General features: G+C 65.6%; 2 protein-coding genes across 2 annotated transcripts in view; one reads left to right on the top strand and one right to left on the bottom strand.

Annotated features, from left to right (window-relative positions):
* CROCC2 (ciliary rootlet coiled-coil, rootletin family member 2) overlaps positions 1 to 7380 on the bottom strand; it is a 36448-nt gene extending 29068 nt beyond the window's left edge. Inside the window, exons 1-10 of the mRNA XM_055121188.1 lie at positions 7303 to 7380; positions 3465 to 3624; positions 3016 to 3152; positions 2770 to 2876; positions 2261 to 2402; positions 1152 to 1270; positions 667 to 864; positions 472 to 568; positions 314 to 397; positions 33 to 218 (exon numbers count right to left, since the gene is read on the bottom strand). Coding sequence (XP_054977163.1) covers positions 33 to 218; positions 314 to 397; positions 472 to 568; positions 667 to 864; positions 1152 to 1270; positions 2261 to 2402; positions 2770 to 2876; positions 3016 to 3152; positions 3465 to 3624; positions 7303 to 7380 — 1308 coding nt within the window. The remainder of the gene's footprint in view (positions 1 to 32; positions 219 to 313; positions 398 to 471; positions 569 to 666; positions 865 to 1151; positions 1271 to 2260; positions 2403 to 2769; positions 2877 to 3015; positions 3153 to 3464; positions 3625 to 7302) is intronic.
* A 1141-nt stretch (positions 7381 to 8521) lies between these two features.
* MAB21L4 (mab-21 like 4) lies at positions 8522 to 13769 on the top strand. Its single transcript, XM_012935506.2, has 6 exons — positions 8522 to 8587; positions 8778 to 9315; positions 11185 to 11410; positions 11774 to 11927; positions 13009 to 13365; positions 13632 to 13769. The coding sequence occupies exons 1-6, from the start codon at positions 8522 to 8524 to the stop codon at positions 13728 to 13730; spliced, it is 1440 nt and encodes a 479-aa protein (XP_012790960.2). The 3' UTR covers positions 13731 to 13769.
* The last annotated feature ends 3782 nt before the right edge of the window (positions 13770 to 17551 follow it).

Raw genomic sequence — 17551 nt, 5'->3', positions numbered from 1 at the left:
AGGGCCCTACCCGGCCACCCCGGCTTCCCCACCTGCTCCTGCTGCCGTCGCCTGCACAAGGCCCACCGCACAGCCTGCAGCGCGAGGCCCGGAGCCCCTGGGGAGTGGGCCCGGGCGGGGGACATGGCCTGCGGGGGGGACGCCGTGCCCAGCGGGGTCCTCAGGCCAGCCTGTTCCACCTCGCCTCCGGGGCTGCCCTGCGCGTCCTCCTGGGCCACCTGCGGTGCAGAGGGCAGGATGGGAGCCGACACCGTGCTCGGGCTCCCGCCCTCCCGCCCTCCTGCCGTGACCGGCCCGAGGACACTGCCCGCACCTGTGCAATGCTACTCAGCATCTGCCGGAGGGCTGCCACCTCCTCCGTGCAGTCCTCACGTCCGCCTCCAGGCCGCCCCAACTCCTGCGCCAGAGCAGAGCCTCAGCGGGGCGCGCCCCAGCCCCAGCCCCCGGGGGCGCCCGGCCCGGCCCACACACCCGCTGCTGGGCCTCGGCGCGGAGGGCGCGGATGGTTCCCTCTGTCCTCGCTGCCTCGTCCCTGAGCTTCTCCAGCAGCTGGGCCTGCTCGGAGAGTCTGACCCGGCTGGGCCCCGTGAGGGCCGCCCGCCTGGTGGGGAGCCGAGCCCCGCCCCGCCCCGCCCCGCCCTGCCCCGCGGCCGCGCCCCTGCCCACCTGGCCTGCAGCGCCACCTTCTCCGCGTCCCAGCGCCCCTGCAGCTGCAGCATCTCGTGCGCCTGGAGCCGCAGCTGCCCCTCCAGGGCCGAGGCGGGGCCTCGCGCCTCCAGCCGCAGGGAGGAGGCCAGGTGCAGGCAGGCCGTGTGCAGGCGCCCGGCCGTGCGCGCCGCGTCCACCCGCATGTCGGCCAGGCCCCTGCGGGCAGCCCCGCGTGACCTCCGGTGCTGCCGCGTCCCCTGAGGCCCCAGCGCCGCCAGGAGAGGTGCCCTGGGGTCTCCCACGGAGCAGGGGCCCCCGGCCTTGATGCCGGTGCCCTTCCCTGAAAGGGAATCGCTCGGGACCCCCAGCCCCGCCCCAGCGGAGCGAGCAGTGTCCACTCCTGCCCCGGCTGGCGGCAGTGCCCGTGTCCTGCGCTCTGGGCAGTGCTGACCTGCACCCCCAAGTTCCCTCTCCCCTGGGACCTGCCCGCGGGACCGCCTCACCTGTCCGTGGCCTCTCGCAGATCCGCCAGGTGTGTCCTGAGTGCGGCCACCTGCCGCCACAGCCGCAGGAATGCCTGGGGCTCCCCGGGGCGCAGGTGCCGGGCCTGACCCGGAGACCAAGTCCATCACCCTCTGGGGATCGCCCGGGTTCCCGGGAGGCTGGGGCCCCGAGGCTGGACATGAGCTCAGTGGCACACGCCACCACTCAGCTGCCCAGAACCAGCACCGTGATCGAGGAGTGGAAGCTGAGAAGCCAGTGTGGGGGCACGCGGTGGTGGGAGGGGCAGGAGATGGACAAGCAGGCCGCTGACCATGCATGCCCCAGGAGCCGGGCAGGCAGGGCTGGTGGGGTGCAGCAGGGGATCATCCTGGAAGGTGGCCTGTCCAGGAGCGGCGCTGGCCTTGGGTGCAGACCAGGGCCCATGCACAGCTGTTGGGAGGGTCGTGGTCACTGTAGCCCTGAGATGTTCCTGCCCTTGTGGTGGGGCCAGAGGTTGGGGCAGGATGGGCAACACCTGGGGGGTGGGCCTTTGGGGAGGCCTGGGACCTGGTAGGATCTGGGGGCGGGGTTGGAGGTAGGGGCGGGGCCGTGGGCGGGGCTGGAGGGTGGAGCCAGTGGGTAGGATCTTGGGAGGGGTCAGGGCAGTGGGGTGGTGTCGTGGGAAGGGCCTGGGGCAGGGCCAGGGTTGTGGGAGTGGCTGTAGGGGCGGGGCCTGTGGGAGCTGGGGCGGGGCCGGAGCGGTGGGGTGGGTTTGGGGGCGGGGCCTACACCTTGGGGGCGGGGCCTAGTGTGGGTCAGGATTATGGGGCGGGGCCTGTGGGTGGGGCGGGTCCGGAACTGTGGAGGCGGGCCTGGAGGTACAAGAACAGTGGGGGCGGGGCCGGGGCCGTGGGGGCGGGGCGGGACGGGTGGGGCGGGGCGGGACGGGTGGGGCGTGGCAGGGGCGGGGCCCACGGGCCATTAGCGTGGCCTGTTTGCGTGGCCTGTCCTGCAGGGCTGGCCCGGCCCTGGCCTCCCTCCCTCTCCGGGCGCCCAGGCAGCCCCTTTCCCGGCCTGGGCGACCCCTCCGTACCTCTCGCGGCCGCGGGGGCTCGGTCCCGCGCTGGGTCTCCCTGCGCTCCAGCTCAGCCCGCAGGTGCTGGACGCTGCCCGCCGCGCCCGCCAGCTCCCGCGCCAGCGCCTCGTTGGCCGCCCTCATGTGCTCCAGCTGGCCCCGGAGCAGCGCGTTCACCTGCGACAGCCCCGAGCCCCTGGACAGGCGGAGGCGAGGGTGGGCGCAGCTGGGCCCCAGCGCCGCCGTGTCCCCCAGCGCCCTCCCGCCCGACCCAGCCCCCAGGCTTCTCTCTCCAAACTGCCCCAAGTGCGTCTCTCCTGGGCCTGGACGCTCCACCAGGGGCTGGGCTGAGCGGTCTGGGGCTGCGGGGCGGCACCTGTGACCCTCGTTTCCCAAAGGGCGCAGGATGGCAGCCGACAGGACGGGGTGAAGGTGCTGCAGGCGCTGGGTGTGGCCCCCAGTGACGCTGGCCCCCGACTCAGCAGGACCAGGGAGCCACTGGGGAGGAGGTCGCCCACTGCACGCTCCCCGCTCTCCTCTCTGCACTGCCCGCGGGTCCTCACCTCTGCTCCGAGGCCTCCAGCCGGCCCAGGGCCTCCTCCAGGTCTGCGCTGTGCTGTAGCTCCGACCTCCGCAGCCGGGCCTGGGCTGTGTCCAGGCGGGCCTGCAGCTGTGGCGGGGGAAGCCCGCACACAGGTCGGTCAGGGAGTACGCGGGCCCTTCCCGTGCCCCGGGCCGAGTGCCTGTATGACATCCCCGGCAGGGACCCCAGCAGGACCTCAGGCCGGGCCCAGGCCTCACCGACTCACCCCCTCGCTGAGCGCACGGCACCTGGTGGCCAGCTGGTCCCGCTCGGCACCCGCCTGGGCCAGGAGCTCCTCGAGCCGGGCCAGCTCGGCCCTCAGCAGCTGGTTCTCCTCCTGCACGTGCACGGTGGCCGGGCCCCCTGCACAGAGCGGTCAGGGGCTCCTGGTCCCTGGCCCCTCAGCTGGCCCAGCCCTGCATGGTGCGGCCGTGGGGCTCCGCAGGGGACGGCCCCAGCTCTACCCTGGGACCACGTGGTGGCTCCCCACCTCCTGGGGCCTGAGCCCCTGCAGGCCCTAGAGTGCAGAGCCTGAGGGGCTGGACACAGGACCCCGCGAGCAGTGAGAGCGGCTGTCTCAGGGGCGCTGGGTTCCGCTTCCCTCCAGCACTGCGTGTCCGGTGGGGCCTGGACAGACCCCACTCTGAAAGGGTGACTCTGGACAGTGGCGGGCACGGGGCTCACCTTCGGGCGGGCCCTCGCCCAGGCTGCCAGCCACGATGGCACGGATGCGGGCGGGCACGGGGGTGGGGGGCGCCCTCCAGCTGTCCCCACGCATGGTCAGTGTCCGGTCCTCTCGGCGCGCCCCGGGGCCCAGCACCGTGTCTTGCAGCCTCTGAAATGACGACCAAGAGGGTCAGCTCCTGCCGTGGACGCCCAGCGGGGAGGCCCTCCCGGTGCCCCACAGCCAGGCTGCTCTGCGAGGGTGCTTGAGCTCAGGGCAGGCGTGGGCCGAGGCCCTGACCTGCCTGAGCACCCGAGGAACTGGCAGGAGGGCTGGTCCCGCGGGCACGTCATCCCCCGAGTTAGGGACGCCCCATCCACAGGCCCCAGCCGGTCGCACCCACCCGTGGGGCCCTCAACCCTCAACCCGGGACTGTGGGGGCTGGGGCGGGGCCGGAGCGGTGGGGCGGGTTTGGGGGCGGGGCCTACACCTTGGGGGCGGGGCCTAGTGTGGGTCAGGATTATGGGGCGGGGCCTGTGGGTGGGGCGGGTCCGGGACTGTGGAGGCGGGCCTGGAGGTACAAGGACTGTACCCACCCCCAGCCTCACCCGTGCCCCCCACTCCCCAGTGCCCCAGACCGTCTGCTGGGCTGGACTCCGTCTGCCCCTGTCCTGGACTTGGGTCCACTCTGTCCCCCAGGTCACCAGAGCCTGCGCCCATCCAGCAGCCCTGAGCTTTGTCCAGGTGGGCGTGAGCAGGCCCGCAGGACAGGCCACCCTGGAACCCTGCCAGCTCGCCCCCAGGGCCGCATGCTCCTCCCAGCTGAGGGCGGGCAGAGGCAGGAGCATGTGTGTGTGTGTGTGTGTGTGTGTGTGTGTGTGTGTGTGTGTGTGTGTGTGTGTGTGTGTTTGTGCTTCTCTGCTCCCTGAGGAAGGGAGTTTGTGCAGTGCCAGAAAATGACCCCAGGAGAAGCCTGGTTGGAGGGGAGGGTGGGGGACCACCACTGCACCCGAGGCCAGAGCTGACCCGTGCCCCAGCCCCTCACCCCCAGTATGCACCCCCGATCCCTGCCCTGACCCCAGCTGTGTGCTTTGCAGTCCAGCAGTAGTGCCAAGACTGCCCCCATGTGGCTGTAGTTGGTGTTGCACGCAGCCTACTGAAGGGTTCCCCTGGGCGGGGGACAGCCCCCCTGCAGCTTTGCCAGCATGTGTGTCTCTACCTTCTCCCCGACGCTGGGGAGGACTCGGGTCGTTCAAGGTCAGCCCCGTCCCTGGTGGACCCTGAGTGTCCCAGCCCCGCCTCCCTCTGGGGCACCCGGCGGGCACTGAGCTCTCGGGGCCTGGGTGTCCCCCTGTGGGCTGACAGTTGGTCCTCAACTAACGATGACATGGACCAAGCCCCACACCCAGGCCCTGACGCATTTCACCAGTGACCCAGAGCCCAGCCAGTGTCGGAGCGGTCCGTGGGCCCCGGCAGGATGGGAGAGTGAGGCAGCAGAGGTCCTGTGGTGTGGGCAGCACGGGCTGGCCGGGGCTGGGATGCGGGACAGGCCTGCCACTCAGCCACCTGCCTGGGTGCTGGGCAGAGGCCCAGGGCCCAGCCCTCCCTGTCTGGTGCCGTCCACTCACTTGGACGTCACCGCACTCGGACGGGCCCTGATTCCAGACACCAGCAGGCTTGGTCACGCTGCCCTCTGCTCCCGTGCCCCCACGCAGGGACCCTGCAGCCCCCCTGACGGCAGAAATTCCCCCCAGCAGCTTGTTCCTGCCCAGCCGGAGCTCCCCGGCCCCAAGCCTGGGCGGGGACACGGGGAAGCTGGCAGCCGAGCGGGCCTTGCCTCCTGCCGGGAAAAGGCCAGGCCCAGGCCGGGAGCAGACTGGGAGGCCCCGGGCCGGGTTGGGCCCAAGCAGAGCCTCCTCTGGGGAGCCCTCGGGAACCCAGTCCTGCAGGAGTGCGCCCCCAGCCTCCCCAGGCCCTGGTGGACCCGGCCTGTCCACACGGGGCTGAGAGGCATGTGCAGGTGAGGTGGCCGAGGTGGGGACAGATGCCCGCTGGCTCGAGGGGCAGGACATGAGCCTGGTGAAGGTGGGCAGTGCACACAGCACCACGCTCTCACCAGCATGACCACAGCGTGTGAACGTGGCACACACGTGTTCACATATGTGTTTGCATATGTGTTCACAGAAACACACAAGTGCCAGCACAAGGTACCCACATGATCATGCAGTGCACACACATGCCAGTACCAACTCCCTTTGCTCACATGTGTCTATGCACATAACATCTGTCCACGGAGCATGTTAACATAAACTCACACACAACGCACATATAACATGAGTGTGCCTACACACATTATGCATGCGTCTGTGGTATGTTAGCACAAATGTGCTTGTACATGATCCATGTGAATGTTTACATGTGTTCATATGCCACACATGCTCACATATATGTACCAGGTACACAGTGCACTTGTGCTAACTCAAATACATATAGCACACACAAAGACCACACATGTACGTGGGCTAATACATGTGCCTGCACATGGTGTTCACACAAGTCCAGTCCCAGATGACTGGGCAGTGATGGTGAGAGGCCAAGGAGAGACACACACAGCCTCTGATGGCCCCTTGGCCTCCCACAGGGAAGGGTCTACTGGGCTGTGGCCGCAGCTGCTCTCACAGACTCTGGCGCATTCGCCACAACAATCAGACAGGACGCACCTGCTGTGGAGAAGCAGCGTCGGCGAGTCCGAGGAGTAAGATCCAGACCTTTCCAGAAAATTTGTCAAGTTCTGCTTCAAACCATCTAGCACCCAGCAAACCTTCCCACCTTCCCCTCTGCCAATCCCTAAAGCTAACTCCCATGTCTCGAACAGCCACTCACACTCTCACACACACACAAACACACACACAAACCATGCACACACTCACACTCACACACAAACACACTCACACACACAAACACACACAATCCATGCACACACTCACACTCACACACTCACACACACAAACACATATACACACAAACACACACACTCACACACACAAACCATACACACACTCACACACAAACACTCTCACACACACATACACACGCTCGCACAACACACAAATACATATACTCACACACAAATACACACTCACACACACATTCACACACATTCACACACATGCACACTCTCACACACTCACACATACACACTCCAGGGTTTCAGAAAGGCCCCAGGGGAGCCTAGTGGACAGGGGCCCCTGGCAGCCTTCAGACTGGCCACCCTGAGCCCCTCCTCCCTCAGTCCCTGGGAAGCTCCTGGGAGCCCGGCACGGAGGCGCCGCCATGTAATTGTGCAGATGACAACCTGCGGACGGCGCCCGGCAGACCAGTCCCCACAGTCCAGGGGAGGGAGGGCCAGCCTGGCAGCCTGTGACCACAGAAGCTGCCCTGGGGCCCTCGGGGCTGGGACCTGGGGCTTGGACCTGGGGCTGGGGCTGGGGGTCGTGCTGGGGCCATGCAGGGGGTCACCTGCTGGGAGTCGTCTCCGGGGAGGGACCCGAGGGACCCGTTCTCGGTCACCGGGCAGGAGGTCCCGGAGCTGCGTGGGGACCCCCCACCCCCAGCACAGGCTGTGAGCACGGCAGCCCCGAGGGCCTGGGTCACTGGGCTTGGCCGCCCAGAGTGGGCTCCCGGCTCTGTCCCATAGCCTGTGTGCGCACACTGTGCGTGTGTGCACGTGTGCATGCACTTCCGTGTGTGTGCGTGTGTGCAGATCACGTGAGCACTGCCAGGAGACTGAGGCCCAGTGAGGGGGTCTCTGCATGGGCGTGCCCCCCAGGCTCAGGGGCGCCCACTGACCTGGATCACGGCGTCCAGCCCCAGCGGGGACCCCCCAGGTGCGTCCTTGTCTCCGGGCTCGCTGGACGCAGAGCTCATGGTGGCAGAAGCTGGCGCGCGGTGGCTAGGGCGTGCTGGACACCGGGGCCCACCTGCCACCCGTGGGCTCCTGTCCTGGCGCTGCTGCCCCTCTGGGGTGGCGGGCCGCAAGGTGACCTGAACCCACAGGTGTTGCCGTGGCAACGGCCGTGGTGGCTGGGCTGGGTTTCCCTGGCAATGGGAGTGCCGGTGTTGCCGTGGGGACGAGGGACGCCGCTGCCGGAAGCCGTTTCCAGGGAGGCAGGGGCTGGCCTAGCACGTCCCTGACCCAGCTGCAGGGGGGCGGGCCCAACTCCTCCGCCAGCTGCCGCTGCAGCCCACACAGGGCCCCCCACAGTGCACCGCTCGGGCTGCTCCCCTGGGACACCCCCAATCACCCACGCCTGAGTGCACCCTTCCCGCCGGGGTGCGGTGGGTGGCACGGGGAGGCAGGAGGGAGGGGAGAGGGAGTCTGGGACCCGTGCCTGCAGTGCTAGAGCCCACAGTGCCTGGGTCTCTGCAGGCCAGCCGGAGGGGGCTGTGTCTGTTCTGCTGTGTCCTGGGGCGCCCCCTGCCCGGGCTTCTGTGCCGGCCCCTCTGGGCTGGGAGCCCCTGCAGCAGGGGTCTGGAAGGGTGAGCGAGCGGGACCCTGAGCCGGGGCCTGGCCGGGCTGCTCCTGACCTCGTCCTGGTGGGGCTGAGGGACAAATACCGTCCCCTCTGGGCTGGGAGGACGGGCTGCCCGCCTGGCCAGAGCATCAGGCCCCGGTCCTGGCCACACTGGGCAGGGGAGGGAGCTGGCCCCGGGGCCCAGCGAGGGGCAGAGTCTGCGTCCCCCCACCCGCCCCGACAGGCGTGGGCAGGCGCCTCTGTGAAATCAGCTCTGGGATCTGAGGCTGTCTGTGCCCCCGGGACCGCGCCCGCCCCCCCACCGCAGACAGACGGGGCCCTGCCCTGCCTTGATGACCAGGTCTGGTCCTGGGAGGCCGAGATGAAGGGGTGTCCACGTCCTGGGCAGGTGTGCCGGCAGGCAGAGCCGGACCCTCGCCTGCGGCCTGGTCTCCTGAGGCTGAGCTGGGGTCAGGGAGCAGGGCGGGGTCTCAGCTCAGGAGGGACGCGGGAGGGCTGAGGTGCAGGGCCAGGCCGGGTGGCCAGGCCTGGAGATGCAGAAGCAGGGGTGCTGCCAGGCCCCCAGCTCCAGCTGGCCCGTGGCCGGGCTTCGTGGCAGGGTGGGTAGTGGAGGGCGGGCTGTGGATCAAAGGTCTCTGCTGAGCCCCTCCCCGCAGTCCCAGGGGCTCAGAGGCAGTCGGAGGGCACCGGGGAGGGGCCTGCAGCCGGGTGGGACCCGCCTCCCGCCCCTGCGACATTCCTGGTCCCGGTGACTGACTCACCTCACTTCAAACGCCCGGCTGGGCTCAGCTACTTAAGGCTGCCGCGCCGCCCGCCGCCCTGCTGGCCGCTCCTGCTGGCCGGGCACCGCGGGCGGCCATGGACGTGCAGGTGCCCCTGTGGCACCACTACCTGCAGGCCATCCGCTCGCGGGGCGGCCCGCGGGCCCAGGCCTTCCAGGGCGCGGAGAACACGTTGCTGACGGTGCTGGAGCAGGCGTGCCGGCGTGACCCCCGCTTCCTGGTGGACTATGGCGACCCGCAGGCCTTCCAGTTCGCCCTGCGCTCCTCGGGCGACCCCCTGCCCGTGGAGGTGCCCCTGTGCCTGGACGCCGAGGCCCTGCTGGAGGAGCGGGCCCCGGGCGGGGACGACCTCACGCTCTGCCGCCTGGGCGTCCCCCACGGCGTCGCCGGCCTGGAGCCCTGGACCCGGGACGACGTCTTCAGCGCCTCCGAGGCCGGGGGCCAGTGCTGCGGCCACATCGACCCCGGGAAGGTCCTGAGCGTCCTGCGGGAGCTGCTGGTGGCCGCCATCGTGCACTGCAGGCACCACGGCCTCATCCCGCCAGGTAGGGGTCATGCGTGACACGACGGGAGGTGTGAGGTGTGCACATGTGATGGGTGTCACACGTGATGGTGGGTGTGCACATGTCGACGGGTGTCACACATGATGGTGGAGTGCACACGTGACGGGTCACACGTGTCATGCATGACAGCGGATGTGTACATGTGATGGTGGGTGTGCACACGTTGGTGGGTGTCACACATGATGGTGGGTATGCACACATTGGTGGGTGTCACACATGATGGTGACGGGTCACACGTGGCGTGGTGGTGACTGCCCACAGGTGGAGGGCGTGTGATGTGAGGGAGTGATGGCCTCTACCCGCAGGTGAGAGTAGAGGACACACAGAAGGTGAGGCTTGCACACATGATGCGAGGGTGCATGACAGCCTGTGTGTGCTTGGGAGGGGGGTGTACACACGTGTCGCTGGGGCTCACATGGGCTCTGCAAGCATGTGCCATGGGTGTGGTGACAGTGGGGAGCATGTGTGTGGCTGGGACCGGGCTGCAGACTTTCCCACTCAGACCGGGTGGGCTGAGGTGCCTTCTCCCCGCTCTGCTGTCTCTGGGCGCCCCTGGGTGGGGGTGGCTGTGCACTCAGCCCCTGCGCTCCCGGCCGCCCACCCCGGGGCCTGGGCGCTGGCTCCAGGGAGGCCGGGCCGGCCTGTGTCTCCTTCAGGCGCCTTGCCCAGGTGGGAGGGGACCCAGCGGGTCAGGCATGAGTGATGCCCCCCTCCACCTCACCTCTGTAGGGCTCCTGGCCTGCAGGGCCGACACCTCCTCGTGTTCCCGCCAGCCGCTCACCCGCCTGCCCCAGGCCTGGCTGGACACAGTGGGCGGAGTCTGCGGCCAGGACACCCAGGGAAATTCCAGGCCCTGCTTCCGGCACCTTAAAAGGGCAGGGCGGTGGGGGGGGGGGTGGCGGGTGCAGGGGCCCACACCCGGGAACCGGTGGGACCAGGTGGGGCAGGGCTGAGGGGGGGCAGTTCCTGGGAACAAACAAGGAAGTGGGTCTGGGCGGGGGAGCTGCTGGGTAGTGGCCGCCCCAGCCGGGGGAGGGGGCAGTGCCCACCAGAGCGAGAGCCAGCCAGCTCGCTGAGGTGGGGAGCACGGCCGCTCCCACAACACACTGGGGACCCCCCGGGCTCCCCTCGGGCCGGCCCCTCGCTGGGCAGCGGCGGGAGGGCCGGAGCCGGGTCTGCTCTGTGGGCTCCGGCCTGGCTCCCCTTCTCGTGGGCCGAGGGAGAGAGCCAGGCTGGGTGCCGCCTCACCTCCCCCTCAGCAGCCTCGGGGGCCGCGGGGCCCGGCGGGTGTGTGCAGCGTCACCCCCCCACCCGGAGCTGGCCCTCCTGAGTCGGGAGGGGCAGAGGCTGGGCGAGGGTCCTGGTGGGCAGGGGGCCACTTCCCAGTGGAGGTGCCGCCTCAGCCGGGCCCCAGGACCCACAGCAGAGTCCGGGGACCAGAGCCAGGCGTTGGGTGGGACTGTCCCCCACAATGGGCACGGGCGCCTGGGCCCCTGCGTGGGCCCACAAGGCCATGGCCGGCTCTGACCTGTCACCCGAGGTCACAGTCCCGAGTGAGGCCACATGGGAGGGACGGTCCCCATGTGAGTCAGTGGATGGACGTGGCGGAACAGATCCCGGATGGGCGGCGTCCGTGGCCCTCCTGGGGCATGTCCCTACCCTGGACACACGGTGACTTGACCTCCCGTGACCCTGGGGCCAGCTCGGCTCGGCCCTCCACTTCTGGGACAGCAGAGGCACAGGGGTGGGGGTGGGGATAACGGGGTCTGGGCTGGGACCCTGGGGGGTGTGGGGCGAGGGGACCAGGTGTGGGGGCCGAGCCCGGGGCCAGCGTGTGTCTCCTCCCGTCAGGCTCCCTGAGCGCCGCTGGGCTGCAGGAGGAGGGGCCGCGACTGACCGTGCTGGTGTCCAGCGGCTGGAGGACCATCTGCTTCCACGTGGTGCCCACGGTCCGGAGGAGCACCCCGGACTTGGCCCTGGCCGGGGGCCACCCGCTGCCCGGCTTCCCCGAGGGCCTTGTGAGGAGGATCTGCAGCCAGGGCGAGTCCCTGGTGCCCGCCAGTGCCCGGCTCTGGAGGTGGGTCGGGGCTGCCGGGGCCAGCTGGAGAGCCCAGCCCGGGAGGGTGTCCCTCGGCCCCTTGGCCGGCTACAGGGCCCCCCTGAGAGCTGGGATCCCCTGCAGTGGGGAGGCGGGAAGGGGCTCCAGGGAGGGCCCGAGACTGGAGGCAGGAATGGGGACAGGGCTGGGTCAGCCCCGGGGCGAGGCTGAGCCCAGGGTCAGCGGCAGGGAGGGCTGGGGGCACTCAGCCGGCCACCCAGGGGCTCAGCCAACCCCCGGAGGCTCCACACCCTCCCCACGGCCCCCGGCCACCACCCCCAGGACTGCGCTGACCCCCGCCCCGGGGCCCGGGCCCTGTGCTGACCCTCACTCCTGTGCCAGGCGTTGTTCTGACCGACTGCTCAGTGCCCTGCTCAGAGCACTGGGCTCGCTCCAGGGCCACCGGCTGGACAGTCTCTCCATCCTGGACCGCATCAACCACGAGCACTGGCGGGATGGCGGCAGGAGCCCGGGCCTGACCTTCTCTCACCTGAAGGTCAGTGGCGCCTCCTCCAAAGCCTGGGGGCCCAAGTGAGCTGGGGACTCTGAAGCCCCGGTCTGTGGGACAGTGACGGGCTCAGCATTGGGGGCTGCTCAGGCAGGGGAAGGGCCCACAAGGTGTCTCCTGGGGATGAGCCTGAGCCCCCAGTGAGTCAGGGTGATGGATGGGTGGGAGAGAAGTGGGGGAGCTGTGGGGGTGAGGGAGGGGTAGCAGTAGGGGTGGGGGTGGAAGGAAAGGTGAGGAAGTGTGTAGGGGTGGGGATGGAGGGAGCATCTTGGGGTGGAGGTGATACAGAAGATAGAGCATAGGAGTGGGGTCAGAGAGAATGTGGGGAGAGCATGTAGGGGTGCGGTGGGAGGGAAGGTGGGGGTGTAGGGGTGCAGTGGGAGGGAAGGTGGGGGTGTAGGGGTGCGGTGGGAGGGAAGGTGGGGGTGTAGGGTGTGATGGGAGGAAAGGTGGGGGTGTAGGGGTGGGGTAGGAGGGAAGGTGGGGGTGTAGGGGTGCGGTGGGAGGGAAGGCGGGGGTGTAGGGTGCGGTGGGAGGGAAGGCGGGGTGTAAGGTGCTGTGGGAGGGAAGGCGGGGGTGTAGGGGTGCAGTGGGAGGGAAGGCGGGGGTGTAGAGGTGCTGTGGGAGGGAAGGCGGAGGTGTAGGGGTGCTGTGGGAGGGAAAGTGGAGGTGTAGGGGTGGAGTGGGAGGGAAGGCGGGGGGTGTAGGGGTGCAGTGGGAGGGAAGGTGGGGGTGTAGGGGTGCGGTGGGAGGGAAGGCGGAGGTGTAGGGGTGCAGTGGGAGGGAAGATGGGGGTGTAGGGTGCGGTGGGAGGGAAGGCGGGGGTGTAGGGGTGGAGTGGGAGGAAAGGTGGGGGTATAGGGTTGCGGTGGAAGGGAAGGTGGGGGTGTAGGAGTGCGGTGGGAGGGAAGGTGGAGGTGTAGGGGTGCGGTGGGAGGGAAGGTGGGGGTATAGGGGTGCGGTGGGAGGGAGGGGTGTAGTGGTGGGGTGGGAAGTGCGGGGGCATGTCGGGTGAGGGGAGTAGGGGTGCGGGTCCCGGGGTCCTACTGAGCCCTGCCGTCTGGCCCAGCTGGTGCTGCTGTGGGCGGCCGCGCTCTTCCCGGCGCCTGAGGACTGGGCGGAGCTGCAGGGCGCCGTGTACCGCCTGCTCGTGGTGCTGCTGTGCTGCCTGGCCACGCGCAAGCTGCCCGGCTTCCTGCGCCCCGAGACCAACGCGCTGGGGGACGCGGGCCTGGACCTGCATGCGCTGTACCAACGCGCAGAGCACTTCGCCAGCCAGCCCGAGGCCGCGCTGCGGATCCACGTCACCCACCTGGGCCGCAGCCCCCCGCCGCGCCTCACCTCGGGGGTCAAGGCCCTGCTGCAGCTGCCCGCCAGTGACCCCTCCTACTGGGCCACCGCCTACTTCGACATGCTGCTGGACAAGGTGCGCGCGGGCGGGTGCCGGGGAACCCACCCGCCCTGGCCCCTGTGTCCTGCGCGGCCCTGCCCCAGGGGTCCTGGGTCTCCGGCCCAGCATGGCCGCAGCCCTGCACTCGGGACACCTCGGCGTGTTCCGTGGGCCCTTCCTTCCCGGGCCTGGGTTTGGGGTCACCCGGCTGCTGGGGCGCCCTGCAGCCCCGCTGTCCCTCTGCTCCTCCCCTAAGGGCCACCCCGCCCTGACATGCTCGCCCGTGACCCTGTGCCCTGCAGTTCCAGGTGTTCAGCATCCAGGACCAGGCCCGGCTCTCAGCCATGCACAGCATCTTCCGCAAGACCAGGAGCGTGCGAGGGGGCGGCGAGGAGAGCTGAGCGTGGGCCCACTGGTTCCTGCCCGCCCCAGGCTGCCCGGCCCCAGCCCTGTGCTCCACAGGCACCCAGGGCAGCAGGGAGGCCTGAGTGCAAATAAATCAAAACCGGGTGTCCACGGGACACGAAACACACAGCTGCATCTGTGACTGTGACCATGTCTGTGTGAGGCTGTGTCTGACTGTCTGTGTCTGTGATTCTTTGTGTGTCTGTGTGTGTCTGTGTCTGTGACTGTGACGGTGTCTGTGTGTGAGGCTGTGTCTGTGACTGTCTGTGTATGTGTGTCTGTGCCTGTGACTGTCTGTGTCTGTGACTATTTCTATGACTGTGTGTATGTATGTCTGTGTCTGTGTGTGAATCTGTGTCAGTCTGTAATTGTATCTGTGACTGTGTCTATGTGTGTGTCTGTGATTATATCTGTGTGAGTCTGTGACTGTCTGTGTCTGTGACTATGTCATCTGTGTGTGTGTTTGTGTCTGTGACTATTTCTGTGTGTCTGTGACTGTGTCTGTGTTTGTGTCTGTAACTGTGTCTGTGTATATGTATCTGTTTCTGTGTCTGTGTGTCAGTGACTATGTCTGTGGGTGACTGTGTCTGAGACTGTATGTCTGTGTATCTGTGACTATGACTGTTTGTGTCAGTGCTGTGACTGTGTCTATGCTTGTATCTGTATCTGTGACTGTATCTGTGACTGTGTGTGTGAGTCTGTGTGTCTGTGACTGTGACTGTGTTTGTGATTGTGTCTGTGACTGTGTGTATATGTCTCTGTGTGTGTTTGTGTGTCAGTGCTGTGACTGTGTATGTGAGTCTGTTTGTGTGCTGTGTCCAGGTTTATGTCTGTGACAGTGTCAGTGTTTCTGTGTCTGTGTTTGTAACTGTGTCAAGAGGGATTAGACTGAGGAACTAATGGACTGAGGAAATGAGGGACTGAATGAGGGGGCTGAGAAACTAAGGGACTGAGGAGAATGAGGGTCTGAGTGACTGAAGGGGACTGGAGAATTAAGGAGGACTAAGGGGGATTGAGGGGGACCAAAGAACTGAGGGTGACTAAGGGACTGGAGGAAACTGAAATATTTAAATATTGAGGGTCTTTGGGACTAAGGTGGTGGGCAGGACCAAATGTCAGATGGACAGGAGTGCTGAGGGACTGAGGGACTGAGGATTGAAGGGGACTGAGGGAGACAGAGGGACTGAAGGGGGACTTAGGGGGATTGAGAACCTGATGGAGATTGAGGGACTGAGGAAATGAGTGACTGAGAAACTGAAGTACTGAGGGCAATTTAGTCGAACTAAAGGACTATGAGACTGAGGTGAATTGCAAGGGGCTGAGGAGAACTAAAGGAGTGGGGGGGTTGAGGAACTGAGGGGCGCTTAGAGACTTATTGACACAGAGGGGACTGAGGGGGACAGGAAGAATGAGGGGAACTAAAGGATTGAGGGGGAGTGAGGAAGACTTGAAGGATTGAGAGGAGCTGAGAGAAGGCACTAACAGAAACTGAGGGGCTGAGGGAACTGAGGACAGAAGGGATAAACTGCTAAGAGGGGCTGAATAGTCCAGGGACCGAGAGACAGAAGGACTGAGTGGGACTAAGGGTCAGAGGGGAACTGAGAGACTGAGGGGTCTGAAGGACTGAGGGAGGCAGAGATTGAGGTGAACTGATGCACTGAAGCATATTAAAGGAATGAGAGCCTGAAGGATTAAGCGGAACTAAGGGGTATGGAGGAACTGGGGGAGTGAGTGTCATTGAGAAACTGAGGGGCTGAGACAGAGAGTGGGACTGAGTGAGGGACTGAGAAGGACTGAGTGACTGAGGGGGGACTGCAATTCTGAGGGACTGAATAGGACTGAGGGACTGAGGAACTGATTGGGACTAAGGTGGATTAAAGTCTGTAAAGACTGAGGGAATATAGGGGATTGAGGTGGACTGAGGGACTGAGAGGAACTGAAGGACTGAGGGAGACTGAGGCAGACATAGTGACTGAGAAGTTCTGATGGGGACAAAGGAGGACTGAGGGCTTAGAGGGACTGAGAAACTGAAGGATTGAGGGGACTCTAGGAGAGGGAGGGGAACTGAAGGGGCCTATGGGGACTGAAGGACTGAGTGGGTCTGAGAGGACTAAGAGATTGAGGAAGACTGAGGGACTGAAAAAACTGAGAGAACGACAGAATAAGAGACTGAGGGGACTGAGGCATAATGAGGGTGACTGAGGGTGACAGGGGATCTAAGGAACTCTGAGGGTTGAGGGACAGAGACTGGGAAATTGAGGGGCCTGAGGGTCTGAAGGGACTGATGGACTGAAAGGGACTGAAGGGACTGAGGAGGAGTGAGGATGATTGAGGGTTGATGAACTGAGAAGAGCTGAGGGACTGAGGGAACAGGTGTGACAGAGAGATTGAAGGACTGAGGAAGACTGTAACTGAGGGGACTGAGGGAAACTGAGGGTTCAAGTGATTAAGAGGTACTGAGGAACTAAGGGGACTGGATGTCTGAGGGAGGTGAGGAAATGAGCAACTGAGAGACTGAGGATAACTGGGAAATTGAGGACTGAGGGACCGAGGCAACTAAGGGAACAAGGTATAAGGATGGACTGAGGTGAACCGCAGAACTGAGGGACTGAGGGGGGATGAAGAGGACTGAGTGCCACTGAGGGACTGAGAGAATGAGGAGAACTGAGGGATTCAGGGAGACTGAGGAAGATTGAGGATTGAGAGGGACTAAGAGGGGCTGTTAGGGACTGAGTGGCTGGGGGCACTGAGGGAAACAGAGAGTTGCTAAGGAGAACTGAAGGGACTGGGGACTGAGAGACTGAAGGACTAAGGGGACTGAGGAGCTTAGGTTGACAGAGGGACTCAGGGACACTGAGGGACAGAGTGACAGAGATTTAGAGGGACTGTTGGGGGGGCTGAACTAAAGAACTAGGAGGACTGATTGGGACTGACAGGGATTAAGGGGTTTTGGTGACAGAGGGAATGAGGGGGATTTAAAGGGACTGAGGAGAACTGCAGGTCTGAGCAACTAAAGGTGACTGAATAGGACTGAGGAGGATTAAGGGTCTGGGAGGGAGGCCTGAGGGAATAAGGAGGATTGAGAGGGAATGAGGGACTGAGGGGAACTGAAGGACTGAGTGGGACGGAGGCACTGAAGCAGAATGAAGAGACTGAGGCAGACCGAGGTACTCAGGACTGAGGGCTGGGTGATAGATGGACTGAGTGGCACTGAGGATTGAGGGACAGAGAGACTGAAGGATTAAGAGGGACTGGTAACTGAGGAAGGAACTGAGGGACTGAAAGGACTGAAGGGACTAAGGATCTAAGGGGGACAGAGCGACTTATGGACTAAAAATAACTGAGGGACTGAGGGAGCATAAGCGACTGAGGGACTAAGGGACTGAGGAGGACTGGGGAACTAAGTGACTGAGAGGGACTGAGGGACTGAGGGCATGGAAGCAACTGAGTACTGAGGTAAGGGGACTGGGGGTCTGAGGGACTGAGGGGTCTGAGGAACTGAGAGACTTAGGTACTAAGGAAGACCAAGGGAGTGAGGCCCTTAAGGAACTGATGGAGACTGAGGGGGACTGAGGGACTGAGGGGGATTAAAGGGGATGGAGGGAAACTGAAGGACTAAGTGGGACTGAAGGGGACTGAGGAACTGAGGGACTGAGGGATGAGGGGGACTCAGGACTGAGGGGGGATGAGAGGGGACTGATGAGGACTGAGAGGGTCTGAGGACTGAGGAACTGAACAGAACTGGCAGAGGCTGAGGTGGACTGAAGGGACTGACAGGCCTGTGGGGACTGAGGAGGACTGAGCACAAACACCCTAG

This window comes from Sorex araneus, chromosome X (genome assembly GCF_027595985.1).
Source record: "Sorex araneus isolate mSorAra2 chromosome X, mSorAra2.pri, whole genome shotgun sequence".
NCBI lineage: Eukaryota > Metazoa > Chordata > Mammalia > Eulipotyphla > Soricidae > Sorex > Sorex araneus.
This window is presented reverse-complemented; position numbering and strand designations above follow the sequence as displayed.

Coding starts and splice junctions, on each gene's coding strand:
- MAB21L4 (XM_012935506.2), top strand. CDS start 8,522: ATGCAGAAGCAGGGGTGCTGCCAGGCCCCCAGCTCCAGCTGGCCCGTG. Junction 11,411..11,773: donor GCCAGTGCCCGGCTCTGGAG/GTGGGTCGGGGC, acceptor CTCCTGTGCCAG/GCGTTGTTCTGACCGACTGC. Junction 11,928..13,008: donor TGACCTTCTCTCACCTGAAG/GTCAGTGGCGCC, acceptor CGTCTGGCCCAG/CTGGTGCTGCTGTGGGCGGC.